Consider the following 18,782-nt stretch of genomic DNA (forward strand, 5'->3'; position numbering starts at 1 on the left):
TAATTTGTAGTAATAGATTTATTTATAATTACTTCTAATTATTAAATGCACATAAAGTTCATTAGCATCTATTTGTTTGAAATTAAATTATCTGGAGGAAACAATTAAAAAATGTGTATAAATATATAAAGCATAAAAAATTATACAGCAACTATTACTGAAATGGGTATTCTAAATAAACATAGTCCAAATCCTAAAAAACATATTTTTTAAATGTAAAAAATACAAAGATTTTCTCATTTCAAATTAATTGTGTTCAATTAAAATTTTCTGAAGTGAATAAGGCAGAGGAGCTCCGCAGCTTTATTCATTTTTAATTCATTATTTCCATCTGCACAATTGTTTCTATTATGAAAATTATAGAAATACTTTAAGTTAAGAAGAGCTGAAAAGTCTGTAAGCGTGGAATGCTAGTTTGTGAGAAATAAATGGGGTGATCGTGACGACCACATGCAGAGATCCACCTGGGTGGGACGAGAAGCAGAAAACACACCGAGACAGCTTGAACAGAGAGTTTAATCTCTTCCAGAGAACCAATGGACCACACGGACACACACACACAAACACACACACAACAATTAACACTCAGACAATTCACTGCTATAATCCACAAACACATGAAATCTTGATTTTTATTTGTGTGTAATTCCACTGCATAAAACCTGGTTAAGATTAATTGTGGATTTATATAAATTTCTATATTTGATTATGATTATGATGAAATTCATAACATACTATAATTTCCACACAAGGAACTAAATCCATCTGCTTTTCTTCAAATCACTCAGACCAAAATAATTCCTATTCTGAATTCTGAACTAAATTTTATATGGGCTGTCAATTATCTATCTCATCTGTTCCATACCTGAATGACATCAGGACAAACCTGATTAAATGGGGACATGAGACAGAGGACACATCAGACGGAAGAGGACAGACAGTCAAAATGAGACATTTAAAGTACACCTGAAACAAACATTGAGAGTGTGCCATTAGCTGCCTGCTAAAATAATAAACTGTGAAAAATTAAATTTAGTGTACAGAACTATGCTGTTTAAATAAAATGTGTCAAAAACACAAACAGGAAAAGAATAAATTATCTGATCACTGCTTGAAAGCCTAAACATCCACAAGACCCTCTGACTGTTTAGTAAGGATAGGGTCTCATTCCCTTTACAATAACTCCGTCATTGACATTTAGAACCCCACCCACCCCCTATAGGCCAAACATACGTTCACCTGCTTTCAGACTATGCCGCAACAGACGCATTGTTATTTAACACATTGTCTCTCCGTATTGTTAACTCGACACACAAAAAGTAATTAACACAGTTTATTGCCCATTACCGTCGTCAATTCTGCAAGTGCTTTTAAGCACCTGATGGGCACAATTTCAACCTGCAAGCATTTTCGAATGAATATGATTTAGAAAGTATGAAGATCTTCCATCCCACAAACCGTCAAATGTAAAGCAAACTCTCCAAGATGTTAAACTCCAATAAACCCCAACCTTCCTGATTTCAGATCAGCTCAACAGGAACAGACCATCACTATAATCACAGCACAAGGATCGTATAATTATGTGCAGACCCGTAAACGCTTTCTTTTAACACGGCAGGGTGTTACAGCTCCTGGAGGGTCTAAACACACACATTTTCAGGAAAGACTAATGCTGTAGCACAGGTCTCTCCCTTGAGATACACACAAACATCTTTGTACATCAGTTGTGTGAATACTATTGCTGTACGAATATATATTTTTTAAATGACGATGTGTCACCATTTAAAAATCTCAATGACACAGACCAGATATCCACTGATGTCACGGTCATATTTAAAGGGGGATTCCACTGACTTCACCTGTCTGGTTCATTTCGCTCGGATAGGGCGTCTCGGAATATAACCGCAGAAAGGTCAAAACAATCTCCTGCAGTCAGAAAAATTTGTTGATCATCTGCAGTTCTGACCATCTGCAGCCCTTGGTAAATGAACAGACAAACTAAGAGAGGTCTGTGATTAGCTGCGTTACGGCAACTATATTATAAAATGCCTACATTACAAACTAACTACAAAAAGGTTTTGATTTTTGCAAAAAAAGACAATGCAATAAATGTGTTTGCTGATTACAGAGATGTATTCAAATGTATCACTATTATTATTAAGCATAAAATAATTTTGAAATTTTAATATAAAGATGCGAAATTTCAAGTTTTGGAAGAAACTACGCACCAAAAAACCATCATAACGGTTAAAGGGAACAAATGTAACAAGTATGGAAATGTTGTGTGTGTGTGTGTGTGTGTGTGTGCGTGTTTGGAGGGCTCTGATTAACACATAATCAATGTGTATAATGTGATGTGGCAGACCAGAACAGATCGGAGGACAATTTCATGCAGGACAAATGTTATTATTCCGAAAAAGAAAAATAGCCTGAAGCCACATTATAGATTCTAGAACATTTTACTAAGTCTGTGGCACAAACAGAAGCTGCCAACAAAAAAAATATTTATTTCTTATGAGTCTCATGTAACGAATGTGTTCGGAATAATAAGTATTAAAAGAATATTAGCACCAATTTTAGAAAAAAATTACCCAAAACAAAAAAGCTATAAAAACACTTTTTATAATTAACAAATGAACTTGATGTTTACATTTCATCTTATTGTACTGTATTTTATCTAACTCAATTTCAGGTATACAGTTTTGTCAATTTCCCAATTTCTTACTGTAAAGTAGCATAAGGGATCATTAAAGAAAATAAAAATCAACTAAGATGACAATAACAAAAAGAGGAATAAAAATTAAACGGATTATCAGCTCGAAGATAAACAGTTGAGAAGGAAAAGTTGAAATGCAGCTGTGGGAAAAAGACAATGAAAAACATATTATATAAGAGAGACAGACTCTTTCTCCCAGACTGCAAAGCTGTGTGTGTGTGTGTGTGTGTGTGTGTGTGAGAGAGAGAGTGACAGAGAGAGCGTGTGTGTGTGTTGGGAATCTGTATGAGTCTGTATGGTTGGTGTCTCCGGGCAGTGGAGAGGTCAGAGCAAACACAAGCTGCTGTTCACGGACAAATCAAGTTTGTGTGAGAATCTGCCCCCCCAGGGCAAATTACCATCTGAATGCTTCATAATATCAGCGCCTGAGAGTGCAAGATCCTGTCAGCATGGAAGTCAACAGAGGGGCTGAGAACGAAACAAAAAACGACTTTCTTCATACAGAATAGACCCACTGCATGCCCTTCCTTAACCAGCATCTCTGCCATATGCAAGCCTGACACACACATACATTCAAGGGTCAACCCCAATGTCAAACAGAGCAACTTATCAAACCCAAACACATGCAGACACACGCTTCGCTAACACAAGCATGTGTGATCACAAACCCACACAGACCGCACCACCTTGGTATCTCGCCCAGATCTGATCTGGTAGACGCATAAGGGTTACACAGAACACACCTCATTTCCTGTGACGCCATGACGACACCTATAAACCCGGGAAGCATGGTAATAGATAATAAACAGACGAGATGGGTCATTTGGAACAAGAACACACAGGAAGAAGCTTGAAAGTATTACAGCCACTGAGGTGAGAAACACATTCTGCTACACACACACACATAAAGCAGAATTAATCAGGAAGTTCAGATTACATATTCAGTTCAAGATGTCATCAGGTTTGACTATGTTTTGTATCTGTTTGTGTTGACACATTGATGTTCAGCAGCTGCATTAATTCAGGAGTACATTTGTAAAATAATTATTGATTAATAAATCCAAGAATTAATAAAGGATTTTAATAATTTTATAACAATTATTTATATTAATTAAAGTGATTTTGTTTCACTTTAATTAATAGAAATAATTGTAATATAATTCTGTCATTATTTACTCACCCTCTTGTCATTGCAAACCTTAATTATTTTCTTTTTTTGCAGAACAGAAAAGAAGATATTTTTAAGAAAGTTGGTAACCGAACAGCAATGGCCCCCCTTCACTTCTATTGTATGGATGGATGGACCCAATCCCTTGATATCAGGTCGTCCAATCGTAATAAGCCTTAATATTTTCTGATGCATGCTTATGTCATCACACACCTTTAAACAATCAAACAGATGCTTTAAAAAACGATTTGCCTGTCTTCCAGAACTTTAAACAAATCCGGATAAAATAAACCCAGAATTATTTCATTTGATCTGAAATAGCTGGCAAACCAAACCAAATAACATGAGATAAAATCAAGCACTCCAAAATACACAGCATGTCCAATTGAATAAACGAAAAGGAACTCAAATCCTACTTTGTGGTCAAGAGAACCGTAATAAGGAGACTGAACCCAAGAAACTTAACAAAAGAGAAATGGCCATTTTCTTTCCCCATTAAAACTTCCATTGACCTTGCCATGGAACAGATACGACCAGGCACGGAAACAAAAAATAACAACATGACATCAGGGCTTATTTATTCTAAAGATACACTCGAACCGCTGCCGCCCTAAAGCCACGACTTATTCAACCGACACTCTAGATATAGCCAATACGGACCAGAGCTCAAATATACCCCGACCCCCATTAAGGTCTGATCTTATTACAGTGCGGTCTGGGGACTTCGACCAAAGCATCCCAACCCCCTCTTCTCGCTGACATCAGGGCACAGAGTTCACCATGCTCGACTGCTAGCAGACGGCTGCATGGTTTAGACTTCAGAACCCTTCGGCAGTTTAGCGCTCACCCTCTGGTCAGGCGGACCCCTCCATAGCTTTTTGTGAAATGTTTGCTTCTCCGTAAGTGAAACCAATCATACAGCCCGTAAACAGAGACCCAACCCTGATCCCCGAAGGCTGGCCCGGATCGGATTTCTATCCTCACAGAACATCTTAGTGTCACGTCGCTCAAGCAAACTGGGAACTTTTTTGCTTTTAAATGCAGAGCCTGTGATTCTGACAAAAAGGTTTTACTAGCAGAATGTCTCAGCTGTTTTTCAAGGGATGCACAATAAATTATCGGCCATATCGGTATCGTCCGATTAATGGTCATTTTTAATGTTATTGATAAAAAATTTAGGGCAATACATTATGGCCGATAAATCATAAATCATTTCCTCTGGTTAAACTTTTTTAGTTGAAGGCAACTAACAGTTAAAATTCAGCACAGAACTGTCTTTCTGTAATGATCACTCACTTATATTGCTATTAGAAAAACATTCTTGCTGTAGATACAGTATTTATAAATAAATTATAGGAACAAAAGCATATTGTTTGAATTAGACTGCTGTTTGAATGCTTTCTGTTTTTAAAATATTTTTTTTCTGGGTTGCTCTGGAAGAGCATCTATAATTTGTGTATTAAATAAAGTGTAAAACTAGTCTAAAACTAGTGTAAAGTAGTTGCCTTTTGTTTCAGTCTTAGGGAATTTTATATTAATATTTAGATACTGCATATCAGTATGTTTCAACGATGAATTATCGGTTATTGTTATCAGCCAAATTTTACATCGTTTTTTCCCATTCACTGAGTGTAAATGGTTACTTTCATTGTAAGGAAAAAGCAATATTACTGTCATTATATTATATAGTAATACACGGGGGAGAGTAAATTATAACAGAATTTCGGGTGAACTTTGCCTTTAAAGTTCCCATCAGATACATACATATGAGCCAGACATTATGGTTATGTTTACCAAAAATGTTCAATACATTTTTTATATTAAATTTAAGATAAAAAGCATACAATTACTAGCAATTTACAAATATTTCAGTTTGAATGGACACATCAATAAGCCAAAAATAAGCTACAGTAAAATCTCCACCATACTATTTTGATACGTCACTTTCATATAAAAAGCCCAATGTGAGATGGAGGCAGGCCAGTTAGCAGAGTGCCCGCCTCATTTTCAACCGCCATCTATTCATTCCCTGCATTTCAATTATTTTAGATGTGTAATCCCTTCACTCTCAATAGCAAATGTAATCGTCCCCATGGTCACCGCACCAGACCGGTCAATATAAACCCAGACGACTCATTACTTCACAGGCTGGTGTCTACAGATGCTGGAGACTTCATGAGCACAATAGCAACAGAAGCCCCGGCCGCTATTGAGTTTCCACTTCCCACATCTCCCTTTAGTGCCTCTAAACCTGCCTCTCCTCTCAAGGGCGCTTTAGTCCAACACATACATACACACTTTACAAATGCATTCCCCCACGTCTGCCTTTTTTATCCAAATCTAAACATCCCTGACATTTAGCGGATATTACATCACTGTTAGCATGTTAAATTGTTCGGCTCAAATGACTTGCTTATTTACACAGTTAAACAGAGGGGGGAAGGAGTGAGAAAAAGAGGCAAGACAGCCCAGAAGAAAAAGATTTTAACCGTGCAGTTATAAAAACAAGCACCTAATTTTCCATTAAAAAAATAAAAACAGGACATTTAAAGCTCCAACAGCAATGTGTTTATGAGAATAAATATGAGAATTCCAGTTTTGAGAATTTGACAAAACTGAGATATTTTCATGACTTTTTTTAATTCAACATTATGGTGATTGTCTTTTCTGTAATACAATATTTCCATACAGTAGAGCTTAAATAATTTTTTAGTCTGTGAAAATTAATAACAAAAAACAAACAATACTTACATAAAATATGTTATACATTTAGATAAATTATTATAATAATTATCACTATTATCTTCATTTTCATCACAGTAATTATGCATTCTCGCATTCTCGCTTTGATTTCAGCTTGAAGTATGAGCAACATACGCTTGAAAGGTTTCGTGACATTCGTCCTCAAGTCTTAATGACACAGCAGGACAAACCAGTGATCTTTTAATTGCATGCAAACAAAAGGAGAGTTTAACCTCTCACTGAGCGCCTCAGACCGGCCTTTGTCTCACACTAAATGTTTGTGTTGGTCTTTTGTGTGAAAAATACTCCCCAGTCCTCACACAGCAGTCAAAAGCCACTAGTGAGCATCTCCTAATGAAGTCCCACCACTGGTCAGAGAGGCCGGAACAAAAGACTGCTGGACATTTAACAAGAAACAGGGACAAAACAAGGATTTCAGGAACAAGCGTTTCACCCCAAAGCCTCGTAACAAGACACCTGCCAATGAGGAAATGATGTCACATGAATAAGAAGACATGAGGACTAAACCCAAACCAAACAAATTCTGTTTGAGTTTGAGGAAATGGTAATATTTTTGGATTTGACAAGTTCCCAGCTGTATCAAAACTCAAGCTCTTAGTTATAGATTACTATCACTCAAACCTTTTCTTAAGGGATTTGTGCAGCTGGCATCAGGAAATTAAAGCAAATAAGAAAAACCCTCTAACAGGATATATTAGAGATTGATATCTTTTTTCCTTTTTGGCATTAAATACTTTGCTATTCAATATGTTGACATTAGTTTAGTGTTCGAGATTAAATCGAGCTGAGAATGCAAAACCATTTCCACCTTTAACAGCTTTTGAGGATTATTATGACATTCTTTCATATCGTTCTATTTCCTTTATTTTTCAACCCACAGACTTTCATTTCATGAATTAAATTTCATATTTATAAATCATCCAGGAAAAGGTACAAAGCCACATGCACACACCACTAGGTTCACGTTTTTATAGAAGCTCAAGTTAAATTCAATTTGAACAGAGTACGGAACTTTCAGCTGTGAATTTGTTGGGGATTTCAGGGGTTTTGCTGGTTCTCTTTAAGAGCGACCCGAGCAATTCAACGGTCCTGAATAAGAGACGGATCAGAGCAAATACACACAGTCTCACTTCAGACATGACATCACCTCCTTTACAGCCCTCCAGGACACCAATTGTGTGTATGGAAGAGAGAAAGAAAAAAGGGAGAGAGAGAAAGCTTCTTAGTGCCATTTCTTGATAACAAAATGAGAGTGTGTGTGTGTGTCTGTCTATAAATCACACTAAAACCGGGATTGGAACCCTCAACAGTGAAAACTGTTTTTAGACAGAGTCTGACTGAACAAATAAATTGAAGCCCGAAAGTGGGAAAGATTTATGTTTCCAAAAACAATGACAGGGATTTATGTTTGATAATAAAAATGTCTTAAATCAGGATACGCTGGATAAAAAGATAACCACAAAATGTAGCAATCCAAGGATTTTGTTCATTTAAAATGATTACTTTGTCAAACGGTTTAATCAACCCTTATCAGAATTTATTCATACAGGTCAATATTTAAAGCATTTAAAGTGTTGAGTCTCAACAACATACATAAGTTATCAAGCAAAAATATACATATAAAAAGAAAAACATTTAATTAATTAAACAAAACGAATTCTCCATTTTATAACCTGTGACAAAAAAATACAAAAAAAGACCTTTTAAACATGCCAGTCGAAGACACAAACCTTTGCAGAAACCCAACACCTAGACATTATTCAGGCCTAGTTCCTGATCACCAGCACCGTATGACCAAACAGCACCTGGAAACTCACAGCTCATAAAGATATGTGGCGAACTGCGGTTTTGGCTTTTCAGCCAGCAAATGACAGCGTGACAAATTTATAGCCAGTGAGGCAGTTAAATACGTTCGGCACTCAGCGTTCTGCCTGTCACCTGAGAGTAAGTGTGCATCCACCTTTCAGCCCGTTAGAACCGCAGCCGACACACACACACAAGCACAATGTCCTTTTCCTTTCTTTGAAAATCGTTCAGTTAAGAAAAAGTGCTGCTCATTAGGGGCTGAACCAATTCTGCCTTTGAGCTACACAAACGTTCAGCGCAGAACGACTCAAAAACATGCTAGAGGTCTGTTTAATCTGAGTCGAAGGAATGGGCACCGTTTCAACAGCATCTAGCCGCACATCGACTTTTATATATTTATAATTATGCATGACTGATGAACGTGAAGGAGCAACATCAAAAAAAAATATTTCAAGTTCACAGCAGCACCAAACAAAAACACACAAATAATGACCGTTTCCAAACACAGACGACCACAAAGGACATGTATGTTTTTCTTATATTCCCTTGTTTTCTCAAGGAGATAAAACCAACGGCATCTTATTAAAAGTGATTATCGTGGCACAAGCCTAAAATCCTGCAAAAATGCCCTGAATATTTTGTTTTTCTACTTCATAAAATGAAACACCCCTAATATGGGTTAAATAACCTGATAAAGAAATGTACTGTAGTTTAGAGATGAATATCATAGATATGGGCAACATGCTCATGCCCCGGGTGCTCAATTGGTCAGTAGAAATGCACAACGAACCAAAATTTTGAGGTAAAGATAAGACATTCATATCCATTTGGCTGATGCTTTTAACCAAAGTACTTTACAGTGCATTCAAGCTATACATCTGACCAGTGTCAGATCAACATCTTTTTTTTTTCAACACAAGGCCTGGCCATTTATTCGACCTGCCCTGAAGAAACTTTCATATAGAACAGCGAGAGACAAAAATATCTCATCTGCCTCAAAGTCTTCAGAAGTTCTCATTAAGAAGGTGTGCAGTTCTACTACTTCAGAGGATACTGACCTACATACCCAAAATAGAGAACTAGATTCACTGGTGGCCTATCTCTCTCTCTCGCTCTCTCTCTCTCTCCCTCTCTGGGCTGTTGACAGCTAAACTACAGCAGCCCACCTCTCACAAAATATGTCGGCGCTAAAACCCGAGCTGAGCTAAATCGAAGCTGTTCTTTTATCTTTCTCTAGGCTTTTTTTCTTTTGTGCGTTCCCTCTTTCTTCACGCCTCTGGCCATCCTCTGAAACAGCATTTTGGAGGAGAAAGCCATCCGATAATGCCTGTCCAAACATCTCATTCCTGTGACACGAGGTCATCTGAGGGGGCAACAGAAAAGGTGAACCAAGGCTTTATATGAGAGAGAAAAAAATCGGACAGGAATCGAGCTCCGGAAAATAATAGGTGAAGCATTAGACCATCAGACAAACAGATTGTCCAAAACAAATAAATCATCCATATTAAAAAAATATCACAAGAATCAAACAAAAAATATATTTTAACATCAGATGGATTAGAAATTATTAAGTAGCAGAAAATCACAGTTTTTATTGGCCTAGTTCATTTGAATGCATGAAAAGCAGATTGAATCCATCGTCGAGTTCCCGAATACATGAACATGTAGAAACAGCTTAACAGTGAATAATTCAATTTCGTCAGATAACTGAAGATGATATAACAATTGTCCAACTGCTGTGTTATCGAAAACGACTTCCTACTTAGATAAACAAAAGATAATATGGGCCTTTACAAATATATATTCAGAAAAAAATACATATGTGAGCTGCAAAATGTAATGCTACTTTCTGCAAAGAAGTCCGTCAAAATAACGGTTTCAGAAAATACTTTAAATACTTTGTGAAAGCGGTACAGAAATCCCCGGTAGATATGAGGTGTGTAACTGTGTGTAGTCACAAAAACAGTTAAAGCAAAGTTTCACTGCCGAAAGTTCAAAGCAAGAGCCATGTCCCATAACTTTCAGATGCATTAAAACTCCTGCAAAAATGCAAAAGTAATAACAAAAGCTTTTCAGAGATTCAAAAAGGACTTTATCAGATCCGTATTTGCTATGTGTATACACACACACACACGCGCAGCACCGATGCCTCTGGCCATGACCCTTTAGCCCAGCTGCAATTCAAAAGCACAAAGCTCTCTTTTCATGAAAACCTGCAGCTCAATGCGACTGATAAACTGCCCGAGTTGTTTCTCACAGGAAAGAGCACTTTCAGACGATTTTCTCTACAGTTACAGCTAGGCAAAAGAGAACAACCGGGCACAGATTTCGGCTCAAAAGAAAGCAAAGTCCTTTGTGTCCACGCAACTTTAGGAGAAAGAATAGTACTCACGGAGGACAGAAGCTCCCGGCCTTTGGGAAAGAAAAGAATCCTACTTGTTCTGGTCCATTTCGTGTTTCAGCACTGCCGTAAAATACTCCCAATCAGAGCTGTGGAGGCTGGAGAACCAACCGGAGGGCCCCCGGGGAAACGGCCCGGCGCTGACTGCCTCTTGCTGCCCGTCAGGCTGGGAAACCGGCTTCTGTGCGGGGAGCAGCTGTTCCCCTCCGCCTCCTCCTCCCAACCGCGGCACTTCTGCACAGCCACACAAAAGCGGACGGAGAGCAGCCGCCTCCTCCCTAAAAGCACACGAGCGCAGACGAGCGAGGCGGAAGGGAAGAGGCAAAGGAGGTGAGGCTGGCGGTCAGAGAGGCAGGTATTTACTTCATGTCGTTTTCAGCTTTGTGGACGGTCTGCTTTTTTAGAAGTGGGTGGAGACGATAGCTTCCTTGGTGAGGAAACGGCGCATAATAATCCCGACGTTAAAAACTTCCCTCTCGCTGGAAGCGAGCAGGACATCCCCCGTTAGAGGGAGCAGGAATGTGAGGCCCACTTTCAAAGAGGCCCAGTTACATACAGGGCTCAAAGTCACTTCAGCTTGACCCAGGGGTCAGACGAGGCAAGTGCGTGTAAGAGACCCGTGTGTGTGTGTTTAAGCAGGCATAACCGCTAAAGAGACATGTCTGGAGAAAGTGTGGCACTGCTGAATCAGGAAGACATGAATCACTTGAGGTGTATGTATTGCGTAAGAAAAACTTAATAAACAGTTATTTACTTTATGTAACTTCTATTAAAAAATCTCAATTTAATTCACATGGTGGGTCTTACAGTCATAGTATGACTACAGAGCAAACTATGTTTAATCCCATAATGCAACACAGTCAACTTGACCTTCGATTTCCAATACGATTAACTAATCAAAATTTATTTCTATACGCACTTTTTGGATTAAACATGCAAATTACCCATGTTTATTTCAAATTAAATAACAAGACCTGCTAAACCAGGTCAACAATGTATCATACTACTGTTACAAAATCATCATAAAATATTACCTAATCACTTAAAAAAATTGTGTCCATTATGCTGAGCTTTATTCAGTTAACAGTAGGGATGCACTGATGTATCTGAAACCGATATTAATCGTCCAATATTGGATCAATTTAACACCATCGGCATATCAGCAAAATCATGAAAAAGGTAGATACCGATGGTTTGTTAATGAACTGCACGAGGCAATGAGGTGCATGTCTGAATAATGCAACGTTTTTCTTTGAGCAAAATTATGAAATAGTAACAGCACAGACTTTAGTTTATTAAATAATATGAGTTAATGTTGTTAATAAAAGAAATATCGGATAGCAAAAATCACCTTTGAATATTGTCACGTTGTCTAATTGTATCTTTATCTTAACTTGTGCCTCTCTTAAATGTTAAAGGTACAGTGTGTAGCATTTTGAAGGATTTATTTACCAAAATGTAATATATAATACAAAACTATGTTGTGAGTGGTGAAGAAATACCTTACAAAATGAACCGAAATGTTTATATTACCTTACAATGAGCCATTTTATGTATATACACCGCGGGCACACCCTTACATGTAATTTATCAAATTGCACAGCCATGTTTCTATAGTAGCACTACACGGACAAACTGAGCGCGTTTCGTAAAAGGAAGGATGCACGGGACTATGTTCTTCTTCTTCGGCTGTGTTTTGGGGGCAGCTTGCAAAGCCACTACATAGAAGGATTAGCAGAAGTAGAGGAAGAACAATAACAAAATTTTCTTAGAAATAGAAACGGTTCTTTGTTGCAGTAAGAAGTGAAATGTGCGCTAATGGCGGACCACACATACTCTGCACACGACCCGACAGAGCGTCAATTTGTGTCGTCAAAAAAGAGAAAATACGATGCAGCAAGGCGATACAAAAAAACGGCAGAAAACCCGAATAAACATCGGCGTGGTTCTTTTCAAAAAGGAGGGCACTGAAGCAGGAAACGGGTTTGCTAAGCGACGCCGAAGTTGCCAGCTTTCTACTGGACCGGTAAATTTGTCTAACTTCCGCAATATAAGTGAACTGTTTGTTTGATAGCTTTAGCTAACAGATGAGCATGATCATCAAGAGAAGTAGCGTTTTTCCTTGTAAATTTTTAGCACTTTGTAATTGTCCTTCCTCTCCCACTTACTACCTGTGTTAAGTTCTCTGATTGACTCTGTGATGATGAGAAAAACGTCTGCTAAGACTTCCGCGGTTAGATTACACGACTTTAGCATTAGCAAGCCGTTTCAATAGGCTGTGAATTACGAACCAAGTTACTGTGCCAAAAAATGCTACGCAAAATAAGCGAATAAATCACTGACACAATGTTAACAAGTAACAATGATATTCACTATAACGATAAGAGTAAATGATGATTAAGTAAATTTAATTTATTTATTTTTCTTTGTAATTAAACCTCGTCACTTGACTTGCAAAGGTTACTATCTGCTGTCTCAAACAACGACATCTCTGTCCTGTGTCCGTAACTTCAGTCTGTTGTTCGCCTGTGAGACGTAGATTGCAATTATCAACACCACCGATAATGGCCGCTATCATTTACGGAAGCCTTTGTCCTGTGACGGCAACCGTAGCTTCTCTAATGGGAGGGAGAGGGGGGTAGTGGAGCTGTAGGTTGCAATATCCTACATCGCCATTAGTGGCCTCTGAAATTTACACACAGAACCTTTAAATGGATTAATTTAATGCAGAAAAAGATAGCTAGTATTGTAAAATATCGACAAATATTAATAATACCAGTGATAATATTGACCAATATCGGTCTCGGACGATAACCGTGTGTTAAAATCGGTAACGGTAAAAAAAATGCTATCGGTGGATCCCTAGTTCACAGTATACCATTCTAGGCACAGCCACAGACACCAATTATCACGTTCCAATCCCAATGTATTAAAAGTGCTTCCCAACATTTTATTATCCTGAACATGCGGTTTTACTTGGAAATATATTGCATTAAGGAACAAAAATGTGCAACAAATGCCGTTTCATGTTGGCTAAGTATGTAACTAATAGAACTATAAAAAAGAACAATAGAGGGAATGTGTTCAGTCAGTGTTTTGGTCACCTTCACCAGAAGCTCTTAAACTCCAGATATCAGTTCCTGCGGCAGTCGGGTCATTTGAGGAGAGTCAAGTAGAGAATCTGGAGAATTCAAATCATGTTTAATGAGGCTGTGGTTCTTTTCACACACGTCACCGTTTAAAGTTTCTGCAGTGAAGAAAAAAGATGGTAAATGTATGAACAAATACCAAGGAAAAACCTAATTTTAAACATGTGCCATTCAAATTGTTGTAAATAACTTTTATATGAGTTTTAATTACGTGTTTTATACAACATACGGTCAGCATAGCAAACAATGCACTTTCTTTTTAGTGGAAAATGTTTGAAAATGTTCAAAACATACAATTTTAAGATACATCTATAAAACCATTTCAATATTTAACAGTTGCAAACATCTTGTTCCAAACATTCTCACAATGCTCATATAATATAAAATGTGAAATATGAAAGGGAGGTGAATATTCTGCAAGAAAACAACAACACATGGAAGCTAAAAAAGACAGTAAACTTATTAAAACTATTTTAAAGACAACAGTATTTTACAAAACAACAAACATTATTCATTTATTTTCAAAGCGCAACGAGTCAAACACACCAACATGCATTCAGATTGAAAGGAAGAGTTATAAATCAGTCTGCCACAATAAACATAAATCACATTTTCCAAAAGCTTTAAAACAAACTTTAAATGACAAGCACGTGACTCCCATAGTTTACAATGGTGTTGATCTACTAACAAGCAGAAAGTTGAATCATGACAGCTGCATCTGCATATGTTTGTCTGTCTGTAGCTCTGTGGCATTAGTATTAAAGTATTAAACACGGAGTAAAGTGTCGCGCAAACTTTAACTTCCAGACCAGATCGAGTGCGCAGAAAAACAGTGTAAAGTGAAGGAAAGTGGACAAGATGCACCGAATATAGAAACCTGTGGACATCACGAAGATATGAAGTGCGTATTGTGGTAGTGCGCATGCGCGACGGTTAGTCAGACGAACAGCTTTCCCTCGCGCGACTATATCTGATTACAACCAACGTCCTTTGTAACAACGCAACCGGTAAGTGATGAAGTACATTTACCTTTAACAGTTTCACAATGTTGCTTTACTTTTTTCTTAAAGAATTAAGTTCAATACATTTCGATCGCTTTACAAGTAAACACCAGTTTGTGAACGACGTTTCAGCGATCGAATCTAAAAGACAAAGTTGTAATCTCATTGGCTAGTCCGCAGGTCACTTCTTATCGACGATTGGTTCGTTTACATGTCGATAAATACTTCTCTTCTAGTGGGCGTTTTTTTTTGCTTAAGTCTTAAAAACTTGAGGGGATTAAGTCAAGGTTAGTCATTTATTGCTGGCTACGTTCGTTCAGTTTATTCAAAAAGGTCTGATGTTGTGCTACAAGGTCTTAACTCTGAGGGAATCTGATACTCTTAAACATATTTTCACGATTATTTTATTTTGTAAAACTGAACTGTACGTCAAAAAAAAAACATTTGTCGAACGTTTTATACCAGCTATACCATGCTAAACAGTTTTAGGCCTAATTTACTTAGACCAACCAGATGTTTTAAAGATCAATTTTGACAGGTTTGCTGTGTTTTCGCCAATAAAAATATACATAAACAACACATTCAGTCAATTTGACACATGGGGAAACGTGCAGTTTTATCAATTAGCCAAGCAGGCAGAAATATAAGCCGGTTAATCTGCCTGGCGTATACGTTGTCTATCACTAATGTTTGTAATAAAATGGTGTCTCTTCATTCTATAGTGTAATTCGGCAGAATCAATTGCCAGCTATGGATGTGAAAGGGAGAGAAAGAGAACCAAGAGAGGGAGAGACTGACGGGATGTCAGAGGTAAGTGAAACACTGGAACCCGTCCAGGGTTGAAATGACTTATGAGCTATTCATCCGTCTCATGCCATATTTCCTGTAATCAGAGAATTATGGTGATTGAAAGTGATTGGTCAGGGTCAGCACTAATGCACAATAAAACCAATCGCAGAGCTTGGGAACAACGGGTCCGATCACAAGTGGAGTCCCATACACAGACGTGGATAGTGAAGAAGGATGGCCCTCCATCAGAGACCCTAGCCTGACTCCCGGTGCAGTATCCGTCATTTGGAGAGCCAATCGGCTTCTGAAAAGCTTCACGATTCATTATCGTGTGATGTCATGGTGCTCCTCACCACTGAGGCCTGTGATTGGTTAAAGAACAGAGCTGTTTGCTGAAACAGGCCGATGAGACTATGGGATTGGCTGTGGGCTCCTGGTAACAGTACGGCATGCGGCAGGGGAGACTGAGCCCAGCTTGTCTCTTATTTGTCGACTGATGGGAATCTTGTTCAGCCAGCTGCGTTTCCATGGAAGAGGCACCTTGAATGGGTCCCGAAACCACCCCAAGCCCCCCCAGTTCTCTCAACCTGACTGCCCTCGACCCGTCTCGATATAACCGGGCACCCCGCTGGGCTGCAGTGTCTGGGGTAAAATCACGGTCTCTGACACCCAGACACCAACAACTCCGACAAAGCATCATTAAACTGGACTGAAATGGATGGCGGGCACTTTCTGCTTGCTTTTCTCGTCCGCTCTTTTTTCATTTTAGTCTGAAGGTGGCGTCATTCTTTTCGCAAGCTCTCCCACACCGACGAGGCGACCGTTGATTGATATGCAGTTCAGGAAGACAAAAAAAAAACTCTCAAGAACAAAAAATCTCAGTTGAATGGGTTTGAACAGAACGTCCTCTGAAGCCAGAGTCGCTGGGTTCTCAGCAAACAGCCTCTGGCTTCCTCAAAGGGCCGTGGATATTTTAAAAGCCGTTTACGTTCTGTATCCCTTCTGGTCTTGCATTTTTCAGGATTCCTAAACGTCTGAATAAAATGAATACTCTGGGACTGTGTGGCACAAAATACATAGATTTGAGTGAAAATATGTTAAAGCTCAAAAACATGCAACCACAAATTCAGAGCTTAGTGAAGCAATTTTTACAGTAAAGTGCTTATTCAGAACCAAAAATCCACATAAAAAGACAATTTCACTTAAAAGAATTTTAAGAACAAAACAGATTTACAGAAAAAGATCAAAATATAAGATTTTGGGGGTACGAGGGATTGACAGCAAGATAAATTTTAGCCAAATAAAAATTATTTTAAATAAGTATTGCTTTCCTCTTAAAATCTAAGTTATGTTACCTTTTTTTGCGGTAAATAACAAAAATATTGAATGTATGGTTATGTCTATTGCGATAAAAGCAAACAAAATTATGTTGTGATAAATAGGCCGACAACATCCGAAACAACAGTGATTTAAAGACTCTTGCATTTGCTCTGTGTTTAGGGACGTCTCTGTGGACCTTAACAGCAATCAGGAGACCAGACGCAGAGGGCAGCTGAGCCTTCGATTTTTGACTCGCCAGGCCAACTGCGACCCCCGGGCCTGTCGTGTCAGGTGTCACTGGGTGTCTAGACAGTCAGACAATGAAATATCACCATGGAAACAGGCAGGCTGTTATCAGTGGAGTGTGACAGTCAACAGTTAGGACCAGTCATGTTTAAACAGATACTTTGTCTGACCTTTTGAAGACAAACTAATAAAAAAGCCCCAAAGGGAATCAGAAAGCGATGATTCATTGAACTGAGGAAGAAAGGCAAGGAGGCCAAAAACTCAATTATGAGGTAAGTAACGGTTCCGGTCGTCTGGACATGGTTGGATGATCAAATGAAAGCAGATAAGTCCATTCACAGATTAAGGTGGTCACAGTAAAGCTCCTCTGCAGGAAATGTGTTAGAGCAGTGGTTCTCAAACTTTTTTGGCTTAAGTACCCTTTTTATGATTTCTTCAAGCCAAGTACCCCTTGACCAGTCAACACATTTTGCGTTAATATACAGTGAAATGAGAGTCAGACAGTTATAACATCTGATGCCCCCGAGCAGGTTTATTGCTTATAAACATTATTATATGTAGCTTTACGCAACTATGTAAATGTCTTAAGTATTAGGCATAACAGTTAAAGGTACATCAGTGTTTTTCAGTTCTGGAAAAGGTCATTGTGACAATTTTTTAACATTTAACCGCAACCTCTCCTAACTTACATTATTTCGCGCCCAGAACCTGCTCCTGATTCCGGGTCTCTATAAATCTCTTATTAATTGAAATGGGTTTTAAATTTATGAATTTATTTTTAATGCATATTCCTGTACTCCTTATTTCATATAAAAATACTATTATCATAATTTATTGACTTATTGATTTTCATTATTTATTCCTTAATGTCATTTTCTCTCACACCCCCTGGAATACCCGTACCCCCACTTGGGAACCACTATGTTAGACTAATCAAGGCTCTAACCATATATTTGGCTAGAGGGGAGCATCATAATTTAAGAGTGAACCAAAGACTCATTGTGTGCCCATTGTCTAAAAAAGTTAATGGTACCACCTTTCTAATAATATTATTTATCACAATATAATACTTCACATTATATATGTTCTTCTTAATATTCATAATTGTTATCAGATCATCACATTTTAAATGTCATTGTGTCTCTTCTAACCATCCACTGACCACGCAAGGAGGTGCAGGATCATAGCCCTATATTCAGATAAAATAAACAAGTTTTTCTTGCTTGCGTTCAACCTTTATGTAAATAGGTTTAAATGTTTGCTTCTTGGAATTACTTATGCATTGAAATTGTAGAATTACTATTTACTTCAAAGGATTATGTTCTTTCAAAAAAACGAAGCAATAAATGGGAGTGGTCTCACATGTGTTCCGCCTCTTAACGAGTATGCGTTTGTAAAATCCAAGAAAATCATGCATTTAAAG

The 18,782-nt window shown here is 38.1% G+C and overlaps 1 protein-coding gene across 1 annotated transcript; it reads left to right on the forward strand.

The window, feature by feature from the left end:
• The first annotated feature begins 9,776 nt into the window (after positions 1-9,776).
• Positions 9,777-18,653, forward strand: LOC130411452 (uncharacterized). The gene is made up of 4 exons (XM_056736070.1): positions 9,777-9,836; positions 10,673-11,184; positions 15,727-15,814; positions 17,294-18,653. The coding sequence occupies exons 1-4, from the start codon at positions 9,777-9,779 to the stop codon at positions 17,312-17,314; spliced, it is 681 nt and encodes a 226-aa protein (XP_056592048.1). The 3' UTR covers positions 17,315-18,653.
• Positions 18,654-18,782: the final 129 nt, after the last annotated feature.

The sequence above is a fragment of the Triplophysa dalaica genome, chromosome 22, assembly GCF_015846415.1.
Source record: "Triplophysa dalaica isolate WHDGS20190420 chromosome 22, ASM1584641v1, whole genome shotgun sequence".
Lineage (NCBI taxonomy): Eukaryota > Metazoa > Chordata > Actinopteri > Cypriniformes > Nemacheilidae > Triplophysa > Triplophysa dalaica.

What these genes read in the sequence shown, in the direction of transcription:
- LOC130411452 (XM_056736070.1), top strand. Translation starts at nt 9,777, where the DNA reads ATGCCTGTCCAAACATCTCATTCCTGTGACACGAGGTCATCTGAGGGG. An exon ending in CTGAGGGGGCAACAGAAAAG is followed by an intron (nt 9,837 to 10,672) that starts GTGAACCAAGGC and finishes GAAAACCTGCAG; the next exon opens with CTCAATGCGACTGATAAACT. An exon ending in GAAGGGAAGAGGCAAAGGAG is followed by an intron (nt 11,185 to 15,726) that starts GTGAGGCTGGCG and finishes TTCATTCTATAG; the next exon opens with TGTAATTCGGCAGAATCAAT.